We start from the raw sequence: 23,476 nt of genomic DNA, 5'->3' as shown, positions 1-23,476 counted from the left end.
AGGGTTGAGCTACCTCTCTGGCATGTTTCGTTTAGTCCTTCGTTATAATATAATGTATGTTTTTTTTGTGAGAAAGCATCTGTTAATAAATTTAAACCTAAACATAAACACAAATAAATGCGACTTCCTGCAAAATCCATTACTGCACCTTTAAATATATGACTGAGGAAGGGAGTGCTGAGGGGAGATGAGCTCAGTTAGGTGAAGAAACTTGATTACAGAGAATTGCTAGGAACACACTGGCTTCACTTAATAATCCACACTTGAATCATCGTTTACTGTAGAATACCATGGAATTACAACAAAATACCAAATTTTGCAAAAAGTCGATTGGTCATTATTTCTGATAAATTACTCTCTACCGTTCCCTTTCCTGTAGCATGGTTATGTTGAGACATGTACAAATGTCTTAGTACATGTCTCAATGTTTCAATGTATCTTTGCAAATGATTAAAGGAAAATTCCGGTATTTAGCACTTTGAGTCCCTTTTCTGGTTTGTTTTGGATGAACTAGAGTGGTGGACACCGAAATTTTGACGAAAATTTGGTCCTGTCTCGACTTTTCTAACTCGTTTTGAATCGCCTTTGACTACTCAGAGTGGCCGCCATGGGGTCATCCCTATGTTCCCCGCTCGGGGTTAGGGTTAGGGTTAGGATTATGGTTATGGTTAGGGTTTTAAAAAAGGGTCCTATGTTCCCCGGTCCCATACAAAGCGGGGAACATACTGTAGGACCCGGGGAACATAGGTACGCTCCCGCTGCCAACAGGCATACTGTAGGCTACTCAAACATGTCCTAAAACAACCCTTAACATTCGTTTTCAAAACTGTGCAACTCACTGAATGGTTTACTGTAAGCGGTGACTCAACAGAGGATTACTGTGCAGGGCAGTTCCTGTTATTTTTGGGGTTTCATTTACTGTACGTATGGTCACCAGATGCCAACAATTTAGGTGAGAAAGTTGTATGCTTTTGGCTTGATAGAGCTGACAGAGTTGCTGATGCACTCTCTGTCGAAAGCAGTAAACAATAGCAACTATAAGGCCTGACAGCTAAAAAGAAGAAAGAAGATTTCTTCAGATAATAGAAACAAATTAATGAAAAACAGCCAGATACTGAAGGATAATCAGCAGAGTTGCATCATGGTGCCAAAAGGTCCGACACCGGACATCACACAAGGACCAAAAGGAGAACTTATTCCAGACGTCAATAACATTCTGTTATCACGACGTTGGGGACCAATCGGGGACATCACGAATGTCCAGTTAAAGTCCAGGGGACGTCCCGTGTTTGTCGGGAGCTTCAGTGAAACACCACTATTCAGGCCAATATGCATGTATGTACAGCAACTCTAAGCATTACACTGTTTAAGAGTAGTTTGCATGATTTAAAAATGTAGGAGCTATAGAAAAAAAACTAGAGAAAAAAAACTCATGGTGGGAAAAAGGTAAGTTACTGGTTTACAACTCGCTTTATTCACTGAAGGCTCTTTAGCCAGCGCATATACACTGCTTAAAAAAAATTAAGGGAACACTTACAGTTTTCCGCAATTTTTAAAACACATTTTTTGAAACCTTCCACCCTTTTCTCAAACTACATTCACAGAATGTCTGACAGTTCTTGCAAAATAAAACACTCACCGCAAGTTTTACTTGCTTTACAAATTTGTTTGTTTGTTTCTGTGAAGAGGGGGGTCGCTGATGTCTTCATGCAGGGAAGAGGAAGACTTCCGTTGTGAGGGGGGCGCTGATGTCTTCATGCAGGGAAGAGGAAGACTTCCGTTGTGTGAGGAGGTGGGGGCTGATGTCTTCATGCAGGGGAAGAGGAAGACTTCCGTTGTGTGAGGGCGCTGATGTCTTCATGCAGGGAAGAGGAAGACTTCCGTTGTGTGAGGAGGGGCAGCTGATGTCTTCATGCAGGGGAAGAGGAAGACTTCCGTTGTGTGAGGAGGGCGCTGATGTCTTCATGCAGGGAAGGAAGACTTCCGTTGTGTGAGGGGGGGCGCTGATGTCTTCATGCAGGGGGAAGACTTCCGTTGTGTGAAGGACGCTGATGTCTTCATGCAGGAAGGAAGACTTCCGTTGTGTGAGGGGGGCCGCTGATGTCTTCATGCAGGGAAGAGGAAGACTTCCGTTGTGTCTGATGTCTTCATGCAGGAAGAGGAAGACTTCCGTTGTGTGAGGAGGGGGTCGCTGATGTCTTCATGCAGGAAGAGAAGGGAAGACTTCCGTTGTGTGGAGGAGGGCGCTGATGTCTTCATGCAGGGAAGAGGAAGACTTCCGTTGTGTGAGGAGGGGGGCGCTGATGTCTTCATGCAGGGAAGAGGAAGACTTCCGTTGTGTGAGGAGGGGGGGCGCTGATGTCTTCATGCAGGGAAGAGGAAGACTTCCGTTGTGTGAGGAGGGCGCTGATGTCTTCATGCAGGGAAGAGGAAGACTTCCGTTGTGTGAGGAGGGGGCGCTGATGTCTTCATGCAGGGAAGAGGAAGACTTCCCTTGATGTTGCAGGAAAGATGGAAGTCACAAGAGGAGGGGCGCTGATGTCTTCATGCAGGGGAAGAGGAAGACTTCCGTTGTGTGAGTGAGGAGGGCGCTGATGTCTTCATGCAGGAAGAGGAAGACTTCCGTGAGGAGGGGGGCCGCTGATGTCTTCATGCAGGGAAGAGGAAGACTTCCGTTGTGTGAGGAGGGGGGCCGCTGATGTCTTCATGCAGGGAAGAGGAAGACTTCCGTTGTGTGAGGAGGGGGGCCGCTGATGTCTTCATGCAGGGAAGAGGAAGACTTCCGTTGTGTGAGGAGGGGGGGCGCTGATGTCTTCATGCAGGGAAGAGGAAGACTTCCGTTGTGTGAGGAGGTGGGGCGCTGATGTCTTCATGCAGGGAAGAGGAAGACTTCCGTTGTGTGAGGAGGGGGCGCTGATGTCTTCATGCAGGGAAGAGGAAGACTTCCGTTGGGGGAGGAGGGGGCGCTGATGTCTTCATGCAGGGAAGAGGAAGACTTCCGTTGTGTGAGGAGGGGGGCCGCTGATGTCTTCATGCAGGGAAGAGGAAGACTTCCGTTGTGTGAGGAGGGGGGCCGCTGATGTCTTCATGCAGGGAAGAGGAAGACTTCCGTTGTGTGAGGAGGGGGGCCGCTGATGTCTTCATGCAGGGAAGAGGAAGACTTCCGTTGTGTGGAGGAGGGGGGATGATGTCTTCATGCAGGGAAGAGGAAGACTTCCGTTGTGTGAGGAGGGGGGCCGCTGATGTCTTCATGCAGGGAAGAGGAAGACTTCCTGCCAGGTGAGGAAATTCTGGGGCGCTGATGTCTTCATGCAGGGAAGAGGAAGACTTCCGTTGTGTGAGGAGGGGGCCGCTGATGTCTTCATGCAGGGAAGAGGAAGACTTCCGTTGTGTGAGGAGGGGGGCCGCTGATGTCTTCATGCAGGGAAGAGGAAGTGAGAGCGGGTGATTAAGTGCAGAGGGGAGGGGAGACTCATGATCCCCTCATCTCACACTCTCACTCTCTTTCTCTCTCTCACACACACACACACACACACACACACACTATTTATCTGCCGCTGAGAGATCTTCCCTCTCCCTCATTCCTCCACCTCTCTCCCCATTTCTCCACCTCTGCCTCATTTCTCCACCTCTCTTCCAAATCTTTTTCTCTCTTTCCATATTTGTCCATTTGTACCCTGTTTAGTTTACTCTGTCCTAATTGCTCTCCATCTCACCACCCCTCTTTCCACCTGAATTATTTCTTCCTCTCCCTTGTTTCTCAGGCCTCTTCTCTCTACGTTAAATAATAATAATAATACATTTTATTTAGAGCGCCTTTCATGTCACCCAAGGTCACTTCACAAATACACGTAAACAAAAACAAAAAGGTTGTTAAAATCATAGTCATCTCAAAAAAATTCTCAGTGGATCTCAGTGAGCGGGCAGGGGTGTAGACTTCTAGGAGGTTAGTGAGATAGGTGGGGGTATAATTGTGTAGGGCCTTGTATGCCAGGAGTAGGACTTTGAAATGTATTCTGTAGGCAACTGGAAGCCAGTGCAGTTGCATCAGCAATGGTGTTACATGACTAGTGGATTTGGAGCCTATAGTAATCCTTGCTGCAGAATTCTAAATCAGTTGGACCCGATGGAGTATCTTATTAGGGATGTTACTTTCTCTCTCTCTGTCCAAGTTCTACTTTTTGATCGTTCACCTCCATCTACTGCTCTCCATATGAGGTCTGTCTCTTCCTCACCCTACATGTCTTCTCCCCTTGTATGGGTGTCTGTGTGGCTGTGCTGTGTGTTGACAGGATGAAAGCTGACAGATATCTCACAGAGAAAATGAGCAGTGAACGGGTCTCCCAGACGGTGATGGACCCCCCCCCATGACAACCACCACCACGCCACCCCTCACCAGTACAGTATCGCTATCATCAGTAGCCCAGCAACAGCTTGTTATGAGCGTTATGGGAGACAGGGAGCAAAGAGACCGTGACAGTGATGGAGGTCTCCCCTACAGCAGCAGCACCAACACCACCTGCAGATAGATATATATCATTATAGATAGATAGATAGATGGATGGATAGACGGATAGATAGATAGATAGATAGATAGATAGATAGATAGATAGATGGATAGATAGACAGATTGATAGATGGATAGATAGATGGATGGATAGATGGATAGATAGATACACAGATAGATGGATAGATAGATAGATAGATAGATAGATGGATAGATAGACAGATTGATAGATGGATAGATAGATGGATGGATAGATGGATAGATAGATACACAGATAGATGGATAGATAGATAGATAGATAGATAGATAGATGGATAGATAGACAGATTGATAGATGGATAGATAGATGGATGGATAGATAGATACACAGATAGATGGATAGATAGATAGATAGATAGATAGATAGATAGATAGATAGACGGACGGACGGACGGACGGACGGACAGACAGATGGATTGTTGCATGGATAGGTGGATAGATGGATGGATGGATCAAATGATGGGAATAAATTCATTCTGATTAGAATAAAAACGAGCATGTTGCTTCTGCTGTCAGGCTGGAGCCTGTGGCTGTGGGGGGCAAAGAGAGCTGCACCGATCGTTAGCCCATTATATCTGGCTCAATGGGAACCACCAGGGAAGAGAGGGAAGGAGGGAGGGAGAGAGAGAGGGAGAGAGAGAGAGGGAAACGGAGCGACAGGAGGGAGGTAGAGAGGTACAGGGTGAATAAGAGGAGAGAGGGAAGAGGGAAAGAGAGAGAGGGAAACGGAGAGTGAGAGAGGGAGGGAGAGATGGAGAGAGAGAAAGAGGACAGGTAGAATGGGGGAGGATATGGAGAGAATGAGAGAGAGAGAGAGAGACAGTGAAAAACAGAGAAAATAAGCAAGCGAGGGAGCAAGTGAGGAGAGGACAGGAGCAAGAGGAAATGGATAGAATTGGAAACACAGCGAGGAGAAAAGGTGAGCATTGGGAAATATACTATGAGCAATAAAGTGAGAGAAGCAGATGCTTGTGTGTGTGTGTGTGTGTGTGTGTGTCAGCCCCTATTCATTGTTTGTGTGTATGCGAGTGTGTGAGCATTTGTGTGTGTGTGTGTGTGTGTGTGTGTGTGTGTGTATGTAGGGGGTGGGGGGCAATTAGAGGAGGAAAGAGGGACTGGCACTAGAAAGAGTGAAAGACAGAGAGAGAAAGAGGGAGGGGTGTAGGAAGCGAGAGAGCAGGAAGAGCACAGTAAAAGAAAGGCAGAAAAAGATTGAGAAAAAGAGAGAACAGGAGGGAGGTAGAGAGGTACAGGGCGAAGAGCAAGAGAAGGGGAGGAGGGAAGGAGAGAGATAGAGAGATAGAGAGAGAGAAGGAGAGAGAGGGAGAGAGAGAGGAGGAGGGGGTGAGGGAGTGTGTGAGACGGTGGAGAGTGCACTGTGTGTGTGTGTGCGTGCGTGTGTGTGTGTGTGTGTGTGTGTGTGTGTGTGTGTGTGTGTGTGTGTGTGTGTGTGCGTGCGTGTGTGTGTGTGTGTGTGTGTGTGTGTGTGTGTGTGTGTGTGCGCTGTGCGGGCGGTTGTGAGGGGGGCAGGCTGCAGGAGGATGGGCTGGGTTAAGCCGCTTCTTAAAAGCTGCCGTCTGCAGCACGCCTCTCCCAGACTTGCAGAGCGCAGGGCGCGAGACACGCAACGTACACAGAGACAGAGTTAGAGTCAGCGCACAGAGCTATCCACTTGTGTGTGTGTGTGTGTGTGTGTGTGTGGGGTGTGTGTTTGTGTGTGTCTGTGCCTGTGTGCGTTTGTGTGCGTGTACACACGCAGCTTGTGTGTTTGTGTGTGTGTGTGTGTGTTTTTTTTTGCAAGAGTGCACACGTGCACAAGTGTTTGATGAGAGACCATCGAGAGGAGGTGTGCTTGCAGCAACAGGACTATTTTTAGTTTGCCTCTCCGTCTCTCTCCTTTCCTCTCCCTCTCTCTCTCTCTCTCCCCACTCTCCTCTTCTATCCCTCTCTCTCTCTGTTGGTTTTTTTCCCCCTTTTTCTTTATTTTTTCTTTGCAAGCCACAAGAAAGCAGCCCTCTCTATATAAAAAAAAAAAAACATCTCCACAACCACCACCACTTCTACCCACCGCCGGCAGCGTCCCTGCCCGCCTGAGGCACCATGCGCTGGGCAGCCGCTCTGCTCCTGCTGCCCCTGCTGGGGCTCTCCAGAGCCCTGAGGCCCGGGTGGGTGCCGGGGAATGATTACACGGCTTCCGAGGCGGACGCGCAGCGCTTTCTGTCCGACTACAACTCCACGGCCGAGGAGGTGCTCTTCTTCAGCGTCAGCGCCAGCTGGAACTACAACACCAACCTGACGAACCACAACTCTGACCTACAGGTAAGGTGTGTGTGTGTGTGTGTGTGTGTGTGTGTGTGTGTGTGTGTGTGTGTGTGTGTGTGTGAGTGTGTGTGTGAGAGAGAGTCTGTGTGTGTGTGTGTGTGTGTGTGTGTGTGTGTGTGTGTGTGTGTGAGTGAGAGAGAGTCTGTGTGTGTGTGTGTGTGTGTGTGTGTGTGTGTGTGTGTGAGTGTGAGTGTCCATCTACAGACTTCACAGATGCTGAATATAGAAATTCAGAATTCAGGTTCAGTCTTACAAGATGTCAACAGATATGTCATCTATAATCTAACCATCTATAGATATAGTCTATAGGGGGCCTTCTAAATGGAGCTAAATACTCCAATATCATGTGTACAATACCAACGGAGATGCATATAGCGATGAAAACATGTGTATCTGCTATCTGGTTTGGGATAAATGAATGAGTAAATGTAAACGGTCCTGGCACTTTGCCTTGGCACAGTCATTCACGCCTGCCAGCTTACCCACCAGTGCCCTCAGGGGCAAATATTTGAGTTGTGGATGGCAGCTAGTACACCTCGGGGCAGTTTGAGCCAACTTGTATTTCCATGAGTAAATATTTAAGTCGCGGTAACCACTTTGTCTGGATATTAAAACAGATCCAGTTGGGCGCTGACAAAGAGGCCCTTCGTATGACAGGGTTGGCACCATGTTGGTGTTTGCTTGTCCTGCCAACAACTGCCCATTGGCCGCTGCCATGCCAGCCTGCCAGACAAGGGGCAAAAGTTGTGATGGCCAACTACTATCCTCTGCAAATATTTAAGCCGTTGGTTATTCGAACGCTCCCTGCTTGATCTAGGATTGATTTTCCGTATTATATTTACTTGTGTTGTGTTGTGTCCAAAGAGAATTACAACTACAGTACGATTACAGCCCATTGCGGTCTTCTGACGAGCGTCTGTTGTGTCGACCAGCCATAAACGCTAGGTCAAATTCAAGACTCTTTTCCTCAGTGGCTCCTTGTTGGTGGAATGAGTTGCCCAGTGCTCTGTTCCTTTGATGTTTTTGGGTCTTTCAAAAGGGGTCTAAAGGCATATCTGTTCCCTGTGCACTTAGTTTATTAAACCTTTCTTATGTGTTATGGTTTGTATATTATAGTATTTTTTTTTCATTAGGCTACTGATTGAATTGACGTTGTTGTTTATTATTGCCATTCTCCTTAATGTAGTCTTACCAACTTGTTAAATTGTTTACTGTTAAATGTAACTTTGTATTGTTGTTATGTGTATGTCACTTTGGAAAAAAGCATCAGCTAAATACCGTAACCATAACAACCCAAGCAGAGCAGAACAGCAGAGTAGCCGACCCAAACATGACTAGATAGATAGATGGATAGATAGATATACTTTATTGCTACACAATGTTGGTGGTAATTGTTTACAGAAAGTAGCTCAAGCCTGAAAAACGGGAGAAAAAAAAGAAAAACTGAACAGAATAAAAATAATGTTAAATAAATAAACACACACACACACACACACACACACACACACACACAGTCACACACTCACCCTGCAGCTCAATATTAGCATCTTCCAGAGCATATGCAACGTCTCCCAGAGGTTTGACCTGAAGGTGAAGGTCTTTACTGAAACAAGTTGCAACATGGTGGTGTTTTCATGCCTCCGCTGATCACTTCTCGTACACAGTCCCACAAAAAGCTCTCCAGTCTGAGCTGTTGAAGCTGTGATGTCTGGCTGTAAAATGCTTGACCAAGGTCTTATGGGGGGGACTGAAGCCTTCCAACAGGTGTGCCTGTGTCAGCTAGAGTGGGAGTCTAACTCACAACAGTTTATGTCATTCAGGAGAAATGCATCTTCTGTCTGTCTGGGTGTGGTTTCATGTTATTCCGCTGATGCACAGTTTTGTAAACACATTCCATGAAATGCAACTTTATTTTGTGCACACACACACACACACACACACACACACACACACACACACACACACACATTTAGGGTCAGAGTAGGAGAAATGAACACAAACATAAACATCAACATATGTCTACATTAAGTGTTGCAATTATTGTAAAGCCAACATCTTTGATGTTAGTTCAGTGTGAACATTGAACGTTAGATTGATGTAATCAACGTAAACATTTCTGACTTGTAATAAACATTTCTAACTTGTAATAGCAAAGAGTGGGAGGTTCTCAACAGTCACAGATAGGCTTGCTGCTGAGGTGTGAGTTTGTGAAGTAAGTTAGACTTTGTTTTTCTGTACAGACACACACACACACACACACACACACACACACACACACACATAGACAGACAGACATAAAAAGAGAATGAGAGAGGATGACAGAGAAAGAGAGAGAGATTGAACGAGAGAGAGAGAGAGAGCTGCAGGCAGCTGTTTCAACACTGCTCAGTCCTTTGCCTACAGAGCCAGGCTTGATCACACACACACAGCAGGTGTGACCTCGTCAAGTTGGTCAGCATGTACATTGCACACACACACTCACACACTCTCTCCCTCCCTCACACACACACACATTCTCTCACTCACTCACACACACACACAAAATACACACACACACACACACATACACACAGCCGCATGCATGCTCCACGGTCCAGCCTTGAGCCCTTTTGTACGGAGCAAAAGCCTCTGTCAGAGGAGTGAAACCTGTGGGCCAGCGCGTCCAGTGGTGCCCTTATTGTTCACACACACACACATACACACACACACACACACACACACACACACACACACATACACACAGCCGCATGCAGTGGGGCCCTTATTGTTCCTGACACATCAAACGGGCGCATCAAAGGGCATCAGTGCCGCAAGGGCTGATGGGAAGCGGCAGGCTGAGCTCCGAGAGGGGCCCGGGGCTCCTGGCGGGTTCCGCAGGGGGAGAACCGGGACGTGTCTTCGGCTTGCGTCAGACTCAGGGCAAGGGCTGCGGAGCTTACGTGGAACATTCCGGAGGACTTTAGACCCAAGGGGATTTCAGCCGCTACTATCATCCACAGGCTCGTCCGACTTCGTTGAAGGGCTCATTTTATTGACTCTGACACTGACTTCCGACTTCTTATCAACGTCTAAATGCAAATCTTACGCACTGAGGCCAGTGCTGGTCATGGGGGTTTTACCCACTGCAGTAATGTCCATAGATGCCCAGTTGTGCTTATCCTAATCCACTTACTGTGATAGAGTTTCCACTTCCTGTGCTATGATGTGTGTAGAGTTTCTTTTAGGCACATCTAGCCTGTTAACATCGGCCAAAGGACAACAGATGCAATATAGCCATTTTGGCTAACTCTGGTGCATTTACATTTTTATGTTCATTAATGTGCACTGTCCATGTCTAAATAAACCTTAAATAAATAAATAAAATAAATTCTCTAACCCTAGTGCATCAACTGATAGAGCAGCCAGCAGCACTGGGAACAAAAGTCATGCGTTAAAAAACTCTTAACTTTATTTCAACTCACTTAACTTCACTATTTCACTTAACTGATTTCAAGCACAAGAAAGAACTATGAAGTAGTAAGACTGAGTCTAGAGTTAAAAAATGAAACACTAATTAACCCTTAAAGGTGTAGGTTTTTGAACATTCTAAGTTCCACAACAATTGAAGGTTCTAAAATTCTATGTTGAATTCAATGAACCCAGATATTCTTTAGAACGTTCATTTCTCAACATTCCCTGTCACACCGGTGTGACGGTACTCCTTTAAGGGTTAAAAAAAGAGTAAATGTGAAAGTTAATGTAAGTGTATGCATTTCCTGCAATATCTTCAATCCTTTCTCATGCATGTCCTATGTGTTACATTTGTGTGTGTATGTGTGTGTGTGTGTGTGTGTGTGTGTGTGTGTGTGTGTGTGTGTGTGCAGTGTGTGTGTGTCTTCTTGGGACAAGCACTTTTGAATTTTGGAAAACACTTTTCCATTTACATCGGGATTTTGCAAAGATTCAGTGTCAGTGTCAATAAAATAAGCCCTTCAACGAAATTGACAAGCAGCTTAGAAGTAGGCTAAGCATACTAAATTCGACATCCAAACAGTATTCTAACGTTAGCTTTGAGATACTGCTTGATTTCATAACTTAACTTAGTTTAGTCTCTTCAATGTAGCCTACTATGCTGTGATAAGACCTTAGAGTTCACTTCAATGCAGCAGTTTTGAACAAATTTGCGCAGCATGGTCACGATGCTAAGCGGATTTAATAGCAATTTAGCCAGACGTCTTCTATGCAATGCTTCTATGTGGCAACAACAATCCTTCAACAATCGTGAATATTTTGTTAACTGCACATGCAGAGGAGGGGCAGCGGGCTACGAGAGAGAGCGGGGCGGGAAAGGCTGCGTGTGTAAAAAGCACAGCTCAATGCAAGGATTTGACCTTATATATAATTTAAATTAAATTAAATTAAACATAGAATATTCATCTGTGGCGGCCGATTTTTATTTCGTGACACCCCGCCACAGATTAGTCAATGTATGGGAAACACTGTTTCACACACACTCACACACACACACTCACACACACACACACACACACACACACACACACACACACACACACACACACACTCACACACTCACACACACACACACTCACACACTCACACACACACAGACTCACACACAGGACTGTAGAGGGGGAGAGAGAGAGGATAATAAGAGGGAGAGAGAAAGAGAAAGAGAGAGAGAAAGAGAGGATAAGGAGATAGGGAGTAAAATGAAAGAGGGAGAGAGGAACAAAAGATGATGAAGAGAGAAAGAAAAAAAAAAGACAAGAGAATAAATGAAAAGAGAGAGGGAGGGAGGCACAAGAGAGGAAAAAGAGAGAGATAGACAGAGACGGAGAGAGGAAGAATTAGGGAAACGCTTGAGCGATAAAAAAAAAGGGAGATAGAGACAGATTGTGGAAGAGGGAGGAGAGAGAAAGAAGAGAGAAAGGAAGAGAAAGAAAACAAAACAGAAAGAAAGAAAGAAAAAGAGGGAGAGATGGAGAGAAGAGAAAAAGAGAGAGAGAGAGAGTTCTGCCGTGTGGTTTGACCAGGCCAGCAGATGAAACGGCGTCAGCAGCAGTTCCCATCAGCCAGGAGGCCTTTTAATTAGACTCTAAAAATAAGGGCTGTTTTCCACCGCTGGGTTGCCAGGGCGGGTTGCCGAGGGCCCCTTCAGTAGTGCCCTCCCAGGCTGGACGCTCTCGGCCAGACACACTCGGCAGGGAACAGCAGCACTCTCACAAAGGCCCCCGACAAAACACACACTCCTGAAAAACGCACCCTCTCAGCTCACACACACACACACATACAGCACACACACACAGGCCCCCTGAAAAACGCACACTCTCAGCTCACATACACACACATACGCACACACACACACAGGCCCTCTGAAAAACGCACACTCCTGAAAAACACACTCTCAGCTCTCTTGCAAGAGGCTTTTTCCAAAAACACTCATGAACACCCTCCCTATATGTGATCTGAGAGCACAGCAGCTGTGATAATATGACAGCACAGAATGAGAGAATGAAGTATATATTTGAATGACTGTTTGTTTTTTTGCATGTTGTCTGTATTACCTTCAGGTTGTGGGTGGCTAGGTAATCAAAACCATTGCAGGGATCATTAGGGAAATTATATTCTAGAGAGAATTCCTTACCCGTTTTAAGTTGCTTATTAACATCCTAAAATAGCATCTTAGCATAATAAACCAGGCTAACAGAATAAATTGATATGAATGGATGAATGAATGAATGAATGAATGAATGAATATAATGCTCTGTGCTTGTAATCAAGGAAGTTGGACTCATACTAGTGTGTAAGCTGTATAATGTGCAAGGTTTTGACTAATGGTGTGCTTGGTCAAGACTACCTATCAGAAAGTTACATAATAAGAAAAACTTTAGACTTCTTGTCAGTTTGAAATGACTCCTTCCCCACAGGCTGTATTCATCGTTTGGGTTTGGGCTTGGAAGTGAACACAACACTCCATCTCTTTTCTCTGCGCCAAATGAGGCCTTGAGTTGACTCAGTTGTGCATGTAGATGAGCAGTGCGTGCGTGTGTGTGTGTGTGTGTGTGTGTGCGTGTGCGTGTGCGCGCGCGCGTGTGTGTGTGAGCAGGGTGCAGCAGGGCCTCAGTACAGCGTGATATAGTGTGTGTGCTCTGGTGTCGGGGAGATTAATGGATTCCTTGTGGAAACAGAAAAACATTAGCGCCGAGGAAGCAAAGAAATAATATAAATGTCAACTTGAACCATCGCTGGGAGCCTCCAAGTTAAAATGACTTCCTGGGCTGGCAGAGACTACATGAAGCGTAAGAACGAGTGTGTGTATGTGTGTGTGTGCGTGGACGCTTCTGATTGTGTTTATGTGATTTATGTGTGTTTTACAAGTTTTACAGTATGTGTGTTTATCTGTGTTTTTCTGCATACATGTGCATATGTGTGTGTGTGTGTGTGTGTGTGTGTGTGTGTGTGTGTGTGTGTGGCTAACATGTCCACCCTAAAACATCCACACTGAGTGCATCAAGAGAATAGTGCCGTCCTTGGGTACGTCGTCCGAGACAAAACAACACCCCCGCCCCCCCAACACACACACACACACACCTTCTCCCCAGAGCCTCTTATCTTGACCATTTCCCTGTGCCTCAGGAAGTAGTGAAGTGCAGAGACTAGTGCAGGGGCATTCCTCCCCCTGTCCTGAGGGATAGTGCTGTTTGGTAACGAGGAGAGAGGGAACGGAGCGGGACAGACGGAAGAGAAGAAAGGGAGGAAGAGAAAGAGGCTGAGACGAGGGAGAGAGGAAGAGAAAGGGTCAAGGGTCAAAGTTAAAGTCTTCCACTGGCTTTCCTCTCACCCATTGTTAAACATTGGCCATGAGACACCAATGATAATAGTGTGTGTGTGTGTGTGTGTGTCTGTGTGTCTGTGTGTGTAGATATATGAACAGTGGTACATACGTATGTATTTCACGTAAATATTATGATAAGAGTACTATGGTATTGTGGGGTCACTGACCATGTCAGAACTGTAGGGTGGATGATAAGTGTGTGTGTGTGTGTGTGTGTGTGTCTCTGTGTGTATCTGTATCTTGACACCCTCAAGAATATATGATGAGGTCATAAAGACTAGTTTACTCAGGGTTCGCAGGAAGGTCACTGAGGTCAAAGGCAGAATGTGCAAAGTGAAAGATGGAGTTTGACCAGTGAAGTGACCTTGTACTTGAATCTCTGAGCAATTGCTGCTCACTCAAAGTCATAGATTATCTACACACACCCTCACTTTCTACATGCAGAGCAGAGACTAAAGTCTGCATTTACACCCCAAAGTAGACACACACTCACACGCACGCACGCACACACACACACACACACACACACACACATGTAGGCATGCACACACACATGTAAGCATACACATAAAACTCCACTCATATGCCCACACACACACACACACTCACATGTAAATTTTCCCAAGGAATGTCTTCATCAGTATCAGTAGGCAGAGCAGCTAGGCTACATAACTGTGATAGCAGGGCGCAGTTCACTGTTGTCCTTGAGGATAAAGTTACTTTGCCTCTCAGAGAAATATCAACTCTGATGCCATTTGAAGCTCTACAGACTCTTTTACACACAACAGCTGGTCGCGGCAAAACAAGGAACACTCACAGAGGCTAAACACTTTGCGAGTCACATTAAGATGTTTATAGCTAAATGACTTAATGTCACCATGAGCTAAATGGCTTGAGCCAACATGAGCAACTTGTTGATTTTTTCAATTACCATTTGACAGGATTTAACATTCTGACAGAATTGTGGCCCCATTAAAAGCAACATAAAAAAAGAAAAGAAAGACGCAGAACGCTATCCTACTATCCACAAGTTTGTCCTTGTACAATGATTGAACTGCTCCTCGCCCTTCTACGTCAGAGAGCAGAAATGTAAGCGATGGTTTCAGGCTGAGTAAATCTGATGATGTAACTAGTCTCCCCCTACTCAGGCCTCAGAACGTGTGTCAGTGTCAGTCACACTGCAGCAATAATGAACAATAATAAGTGATGAAACTTCAGTAAACTGAAGTGAACTCTCATTGTTTCACTCCCATGTTCCCGTTTTAAACATGGTCAAACCAGTTAGAGTATTTATTTATTTCAGCTAAGTGTATTGTTAGACATATTACAATATTGATGACATACAGTGCTGTGCAAAAGATTTAGGCACATTTTAAACAATGCTGTAAGGATACTATAGGTACATGCAGTATCTTAACAGAATACGTTATAAGAAAAACAGAATAAATATGGATATTAGGGATATATATGGATATTAAGGGATAAATATGGATATACAGTACATGTATGTGCAGCTATGTGTAGTGTGGTAACATTTATTAACATCCTAAAATAGCATCTGTGATAATATGACAGCACAGAATGAGAGAATGAAGTATATATTTGAATGACTGTTTGTTTTTTTGTATGTTGTCTGTATTACCTTCAGGTTGTGGGTGGCTAGGTAATCAAAACCATTGCAGGGATCATTAGGGAAATTATATTCTAGAGAGAATTCCTTACCCGTTTTAAGTTGCTTATTAACATCCTAAAATAGCATCTTAGCATAAGTAACCAGGCTAACAGAATAAATTGATATGAATTAATGAATATAATGCTCTGTGCTTGTAATCAAGGAAGTTGGACTCATACTAGTGAGTAAGCTGTATAATGTCCAAGGTTTTGACTAATAGTGTGCTTGATCAAGACTACCTATCAGAAAGTTACATATGCTAAGAAAAACTTTAGACTTCTTGTCAGTTTGAAATGACTTCTTCCCCACAGGCTAAAGTCATGGTGCTTTAAAAATGGCATATACGTAGCCTATAGGTTTTATTTGCAAAATTTGAGGCAAGGAGTGATGATTGACACACTAACATAGAAAATAATGGATAACTGTATTGAGAAATTGCCTAAAACGTATCATTGTGATATTGTGATTGCTATCATTACATGTCATTTTTACCTCCATATCTGTAATCCCACCACAAATGCATGGCCTCTGCCCACTCATGACTTTGACCTCTAATGACCTTGTCATCTCTTCTGCAGGTTCAGGCCTCTCTGGAGGAGCAGGGTTTCACTGAGGCCTGGGGTATTAAGGCCAAACAGTTGTACACTGATGCTGTGCTGGAAACCTTCACTGACCCAGTGACGGTCACGCTCATCAAGAAGATCAAGGTCCTCGGAGCTGCCAACCTCCCCACTGCAGAGAGAGAGCGGGTAAGACATCAGCCCAGCATAGTGCTAAGGGGGCAAGGCTAGTGGCTAACAGCTAGCGGCTAACTGCTAACGGCTCACATGCTAACATGTAAATCTGGAAGCTTTGGATCTGTACTGAAAGACTGTATTTTGAGGAACTAAGAAAGACATTTATTGACATACATCACTGACTCTCAAGGGCGTATTTAGTCCATTGTGACAACAGTATAAAAAAAAGCCCTTTGTGGAATGCCTTACAGTACTGTAGGTCAAGGACTGCCTGCTATTGTGCGCTTTAATGTATGTTGCTAATCCCTGGCGATATCACTTCTTGTTGTTTCATAGTCCTCTCTTCATTCATATCCTTCTTCTCTCTTTATTTCTCCTTTCTATAAAAGTTAGTTTGAGGTGGCTGTGTTTTGCACAAGGTTTTACCCTTTTGAAAGGGCCACCCGCCCTTCTCCAAATACATTTTTAGGCATGCTTGTTATTATGTATTTTTGGCTGGGTTTATGAGGTGCCCTGAGACCTTATCCATTGTTAAAGAAACCACATAAGTGACCACGTAAAAATAATTGAATGAAGATTTGAATAGAATAGGCATAGCTTTTAAATAAAAAGAAAACAACAAAAAAACAGCATGTGTACTAAGTAAAGCATAGATAAATAAGATAAAGAGATATGCTTGCTTACTTGCATGTGTACTAAGTAAAGCATAGATAAATAAGATAAAGAGATATGCTTGCTTACTTGCATGTGTACTAAGTAAAGCATAGATAAATAAGATAAAGAGATATGCTTGCTTACTTGCATGTGTACTAAGTAAAGCATAGATAAATAAGATAAAGAGATATGCTTGCTTACTTGCATGTGTACTAAGTAAAGCATAGATAAATAAGATAAAGAGATATGCTTGCTTACTTGCATGTGTACTAAGTAAAGCATAGATAAATAAGATAAAGAGATATGCTTGCTTACTTGCATGTGTACTAAGTAAAGCATAGATAAATAAGATAAAGAGATATGCTTGCTTACTTGAGTTGTTACACAATTTTGCCATCTGAAATCACACGTTATCAATGACTTTTTTAATCATTTTGTGACCCCCTACCCCCTCTGCATTCCAGTACAACGCCATACTCAGTGAGATGGACGGTATCTACTCAAAAGCCAAGGTCACTCCGAAGCCTGGCGTGTCCTGGAACCTGGAACCTGGTGAGTCCTATAGCACAGACAGACATTTATTCTTTATTTACTTGAAATGACTGTAATAACGATAAAAGCATGACTGAGGAGGGGGGATGTAGGCTGCAGGTCCGTCTGCGGGTGTGTGGCTGGAATGTGTGTTTACTTGTCGGCAAAATTCCAGTATGACACAAGCGCCGCCTGAGGCTCAGCATCCTGCTGTGTGGATACAGTATACTCCCTCTCTCTCTCTCTCTCTTTCTCTGTCTCTCTGTCACACACACACACACACACACACACACACACACACACACACACACACACACACACACACACACATAGAGAAAGACAGAAAATACACAAGAAGTATATTGGTATTGGTCAATGACATCCACCCTCAAAAGTAAAGTTAATCTTCAAAGTCAAAGTCGCTCAAAACAAGTCAAAACACCATCATGGGTGGTTAGGGCTAAAAAAAACAACCCCCACCCACCCCTAAACATGTGCCCCCACCTCTCTCTCTCTCTGGTGTGTTTACTCAGAATGTTGTGAACAATAATGAGGACAGGATATGTTCCCTACCACAGAAAATGCACTATTAGGCCCTGTGCCAACAGCACACCACGTAGCCCTCCACTTCAGACACTCCTATTTACTTATCCAGTCAAGTGTCCTTAGGGGCCATGTGCTTGATACTTTAAAGAGTGTATATGTGTACAGTATGTGTATGTATATATATATATATGTGTGTGTGTGTGTGTGTGTGTGTGTGTGTGTGTATATATATATATATATATATATATATATATATATATATATATATATATATATATATGAAGTTTATATGAAGTTATTTTGATGTTGTTTGTATTAACCTATGATGAAGATGATTTAGAAGTAGGCTTTAAGGCTAGAGAAAACACATGGATGGATAAACACACTCTTAACTATGCAATCAGGTTAAGGTTAGTATGTACTTACACAATATCATTTTGTGCTTAAACTCTATCAGTCATTTTCAAGTGTGCTGTCATAACTACACGATGGAGTGGGGCCAGTTTACTTCCTGACTTGGCGAACTTTCAACCAAAAAACATTTATCTCACTTGTGTCAGGCCAGATTCTAAGCTGCTTTTTAGATGCTTTGATTAAATTTGTGACGATGTGTTTACACCTCATTCAGTATGCCCACACATTAGCAGTTGTGTTGTATGTCACATTGTTAGCACCATACTAACTCAACTAATATGATGAGGCCTAAACAGCGACTTTTGTCTCAATTGTATCCCACATGAGCGACCTTACATGGCGTCCTTTACAGATGGGAACATTTATATGACTCACTCACTGTGCTGATTGAAGTTGTGCTGTGTGTAGTAAGATGAATGGCCAGCCAGTGATTACCGTATTGTTATTGTTTATTCTGGACTTGTGGAGACGTCCCTCAGTCCCTATGTCATATCCTCTGTAAGAACAAATGCTAAAGACTCTCACATGTCTGACTTTTCATTTAAGGGAGACGTTTTGTTTTGTATAAGTATATATACTCTTTTGATCCCGTGAGGGAAATTTGGTCTCTGCATTTATCCCAATCCGTGAATTAGTGAAACACACAGTGAGGTGAAGCACACACTAATCCGGCGGCAATGAGCTGCCTGCTACAACTTTTCGGGGAGCAGTGAGGTGTTAGGTGCCTTGCTCAAGGGCACTTCAGCCGTGCCTACTGGTCAGGGCTCGAACCGGCAACCCTCCGGTTACAGGTCCAGAGTGCTAACCAGTAGGCCACAGCTGCCCCTTATCTTGGTGTGGATAGGACAGTTGAGAGAGTGAGAGAGAAAGAGAGAGGTGGAAGGCAGCAGTGGGTCGGAATCGAACCTTGGTCCACATGTGGTCACTAACACTGTCAGATAACACTGTGTGTGCCACAGCTCCTCCACACTTCACACGTCATGTTAAAGGCACGTTGACAGTATGAAGCAATGCTCTGATGAGCACACGGATCTTATCTGTTGTACTGTAGTCGGCTACATGCACACACACATTCCATGTTTTCCTTTTATGACATGTACGCACATACACACGTGCGCATTGTATGCATGCTCTTAGATGCACACACACCACACACACACACACACACACACACACATGCACACTCACTCACACATTCACTCTCTCTCTCTCACATGCATCTGTTGTCTGCCACACACACACACACACACATGCACACTCACTCACACATTCACTCTCTCTCTCTCACATGCGTCTGTTGTCTGTCACACACACACACACACACACACACACCTTTCCCTTTCAAGCCCAGCGTACTCATGCTACAATAACAAAAACACAGTCCAGGGTAGGAGGTTGCAGCCTCTGTTCGCCTGTGCAAACACACTCTTGCTCTCTCGTCCTCATCCACTCTCCCTTTCTCCACGCCTCCTGCACCCACTAGATATTGTTTGGCTTAGTTGTGTTGCCCTCAGTCATGGACATGGCAGCAGAACAGAAGGATGTCTTGTTTTGTCCACCCCCTTCCTTTCCTTCAAAGGGGATACGGAACAGAGAAATCGTGACGGTCAGCGAAATCCGATTCCATTCAGCAAGCGCCAATACGACGAGCGACGTCATCGCTCTTTCTGGAAGGAAAACACTTGAAGCAATGATATCTGAAAGAGAAACACGACAGTAATATAGAAAACAAGACTTTAGATGTAAAAGGCCCTAAGTGCAAAAGTGACCAAAAAAGTGCATCACAAAACATTTTTTTTTTTTATTAATTTTAGTTTTAATATGATTTTCAAACTATCCAAGTCATAGCAAGATTCAACATAAATAAATGTAGCCTACAGTGGTGTGCATAAGTTTAGGCACCCATGCTAAGTACTGTATGGTTTTATTTCAGTTAGCCTAATAGCTGGTTTGATTTGCATTGAGCTAGGGTAACTGAAATAAAACCATGATATCTCTAGGTAGTGAAGGGTATGTTATAATGTGGGGCTATTTTAATTCCAAAGGCCAAGGGAACTTTATCAGGATGCATAGTATCCTGGATCCATGAAATTACTGGCCTTTTAAAATAAAAATGTGCCTGCCTCTTTGGGAATTTAACACAGGGGGTTCCTTACACATGATTCATTCACAAAGAGAATTGGTGTCCTTAAAGGTTGGATGCTTCCTCGTTTTTTTTTTAAGGCATTAAGACCAATTTCCAAAAGATAATTTTTTATTCCTCTTTTTAGTCAACTTTAGCAGGGGTGCCTAAACGTATGCACACCACTGTATACAGTATGTGATATAACTGAAAGCACTTGTGTTATATGATTATCTTCATAAGTCAGTCATGTATTTAAGTCTTAAAAACGCAGAACCTTTCTAAGCACTTGTGTGATTTTTTTATGGTAAAGAACAACCAACTGGACTTTGGTAGAGTGTAGTTATAGCAGGTACAAAGTTAACAAATGCTTTGTGTTGAACTGTAAGCCATTACAGGAGTGGCATTACACATTTAAGTGAGATGAACATAAATATATGCTTTGTTATGGAAAATAACTGATATTGTGGTCAAAGTAGCAAATAGTCCAAACCTTGGTTGTGCAACATCTGCATGTGTTTTCTGGGTATGCCTTTGTGTGGTTATATTACCATGGTTCCATGATCATGTAATGTATTCAGAGCGGCCGAGAGAGAGAGAGAGAGAGAGAGAGAGAGAGAGAGAGAGAGAGGGGGGGCATAATGATGCCAATTGGGCAGGGATAGAAGGTGGCATGGTGTGAGTAAAGGAGAAAAAACAGGTACATGTAATTAAAAATGTGTCATACTGTAGCCTAGTCTAGGGTACAATTGTTTTGGTTTGAATATTTTATATATGATCACATACAACTTTCACATACAGTTTTGTGATTGATCCTCTGTAATCAGGTCCTCACCTCTGCACTCCCTTTCTCTGTCAGATATTTAAAGTGACTGATATTTAACAGTGAGTGATACTGCTGTAGCCTAACAATTTATGTCTTGATATTGTGTGGGACATTTTGAGCATTTTGTGTGTGTGTGGGGGCATAAAGCATATTATGATTACAGGCTCGGTGTGTGGAGCGTTCTTTTATTGCTTTGGTGTTTTGATGTTTTGATTCTTCTTTTGAATATTAGAAGTTAAAAATTGTCTCTCTTGCTCTTTCATCCAGAAATCACAGAGATAATGGCCAACTCACGGAGCTACAAGAAGCTGCTGCTGGCATGGGAGGGGTGGCACGATGCCTCTGGGGTACCCCTCAGATCGCTGTACCCCGAGTTCGTGCAGCTCAGCAACAAGGCATCAAGGGCCGATGGTAAGAACCACTGACCGCAGCACCAAAGGGCGAAAGAGAGATCACCATGCACCTAAACAGTATTTGTGTAGGATTCAATTGGTCGACCCCCATCTGGTGCAAAGTGGTATCACAAGTGGTCTTACAAGAGACCTGTCCGACTCTAGCTAGTTTGCGCGTTAGCTTTATATCTGGGCATAGACAAGTTTGGAAAATATTGTTTTTTCCACATTCTGGTGCTATTTTTGGGACAATTCTATTTTGTTTTTTCCACATTCTGGTGATATATGGGACAATTCTGAATGTTTTAAACTAAACATTCGAAATACTACACATAGCACCTGTAAGATGGCTTTACATAAGATACCCTTTTTGCCAGGCACTATTTCTAGGTATTGTTGTCTGGGCACTCAGTGCCATTTTTTCACTAAACCTCATGATGTCTCATCTTCTTCATCACACAAGGACCAGATCGGTTCCATGTTCATTTCACTACACACTTAATTGTCGGAGCAGCATTAGGATGATTGCCCGAATGACCTAAATAGCCCAAAAACGAGACGGTCATGTATAGAAACTGACCGTGCGGAATCTCTCCTTTTCCAGGTTTTTCTGACACGGGTGCGGACTGGCGTTCATGGTATGACACCCCGACCTTCGAGGCTGATCTGGAGGCACTGTTCCAGACCGTGAAGCCCCTCTACGATAACCTGCATGCCTTTGTCAGGAGGAAGCTCTACAACTTCTATGGCCCCAAGTACATCAACCTCAAAGGGCCCATCCCTGCACATCTGCTGGGTAAGAGGACACCTCTCAGAGAAGAAGGATAAATGCAATCAGGATTTTTTGAATAAAGAAATTTAAATTTAAAATGTAAAATTGTCACCACGGCACTGTCCTGTGCATGTAAACAAACACAAACATAAAAGTAGTAAATTACAAGTAAAGTTGAAAAATATAAATATATTATGCTTATTGTTCATATACTGTACATTGCTTTTGCCAAAAACCATATCCATAAGTTATTCATCCATCAGCCAGCCATCTGTTTGAGAGTCTCTGAATAGTCTGAGTCTTTGAATAGTCTGGCTACTGAATAGTCTGAGTGCTGAATAGTCTGAGTCTCTGAATAGTCTGAGTCTCTGAATAGTCTGGGTGCTGAATATTCTGGGTGCTGAATAGTCTGAGTCTCTGAATAGTTTGAGTGCTGAATAGTCCAAGTCTCTGAATAGTCTGCGTGCTGAATTTCCAAGTTCTTGTGTGTCTAGGCAACATGTGGTCCCAGACCTGGAACAACGTTTACGACATGATGATCCCCTTCCCGGGAAAGCCCAACGTAGACGTGACTGACGCCATGGTTGCTCAGGTACGACGTCCTCGGCATTCCCAGACATTCCGCAGGAGATGGGAGCGGAGCTATACCATGGAGAGTGGCCCATGTGTGTGTGTGTGTGTGTGTGTGTGTGTGTGTGTGTGTGTGTGCTGTGGTCAAGCCTTTTTTGTAAAGTTAATGACTGTGTATTACTCACAATGAAGGTTAAATATGGACAGTATATGCGTCGTCCCTGTAGGTCTGTCTGTTGTTAGACAGAAATAGATGAGACGCTTAGTGTGCTACTGACAATAAAACAAATGGTTCGCTGGAATGATGTATCATTAAGGCTTTTGAGGCTATTTACAGCAAGACCACTATTCACTACAATAAGCGCACAGGGGGGAGTTCAACTTAAACAGTACTATTAAAAAACTTTATGAGAAGAACCATAACTCCCCTCCAAGGGACTCTTAATGTGGGCCTGTGTGTTTTTTTTATATGGAAAAGGTAAAAACATAAACTGTGGGAACTAGCATGAACAAAGTAACCAACTTGTGCCACCCCCA

General features: G+C 43.9%; 1 protein-coding gene across 1 annotated transcript in view; it reads left to right on the top strand.

Annotated features, from left to right (window-relative positions):
* Nucleotides 1-5,375: 5,375 nt before the first annotated feature.
* ace (angiotensin I converting enzyme (peptidyl-dipeptidase A) 1) overlaps nt 5,376-23,476 on the top strand; it is a 33,325-nt gene continuing 15,224 nt past the window's right edge. The window contains exons 1-7 of the mRNA XM_048234101.1: nt 5,376-5,465; nt 6,624-6,865; nt 15,954-16,124; nt 17,231-17,318; nt 21,473-21,616; nt 22,202-22,393; nt 22,864-22,961. Of these exons, the coding sequence (XP_048090058.1) occupies nt 6,647-6,865; nt 15,954-16,124; nt 17,231-17,318; nt 21,473-21,616; nt 22,202-22,393; nt 22,864-22,961 (912 nt within the window). The 5' untranslated portion in view covers nt 5,376-5,465; nt 6,624-6,646. The remainder of the gene's footprint in view (nt 5,466-6,623; nt 6,866-15,953; nt 16,125-17,230; nt 17,319-21,472; nt 21,617-22,201; nt 22,394-22,863; nt 22,962-23,476) is intronic.

The sequence above is a fragment of the Alosa alosa genome, chromosome 22, assembly GCF_017589495.1.
Source record: "Alosa alosa isolate M-15738 ecotype Scorff River chromosome 22, AALO_Geno_1.1, whole genome shotgun sequence".
NCBI classification, from domain to species: domain Eukaryota; kingdom Metazoa; phylum Chordata; class Actinopteri; order Clupeiformes; family Clupeidae; genus Alosa; species Alosa alosa.
Note: the sequence above shows the minus strand (reverse complement) of the source record. Positions and strands in the feature narration are given on the sequence as shown.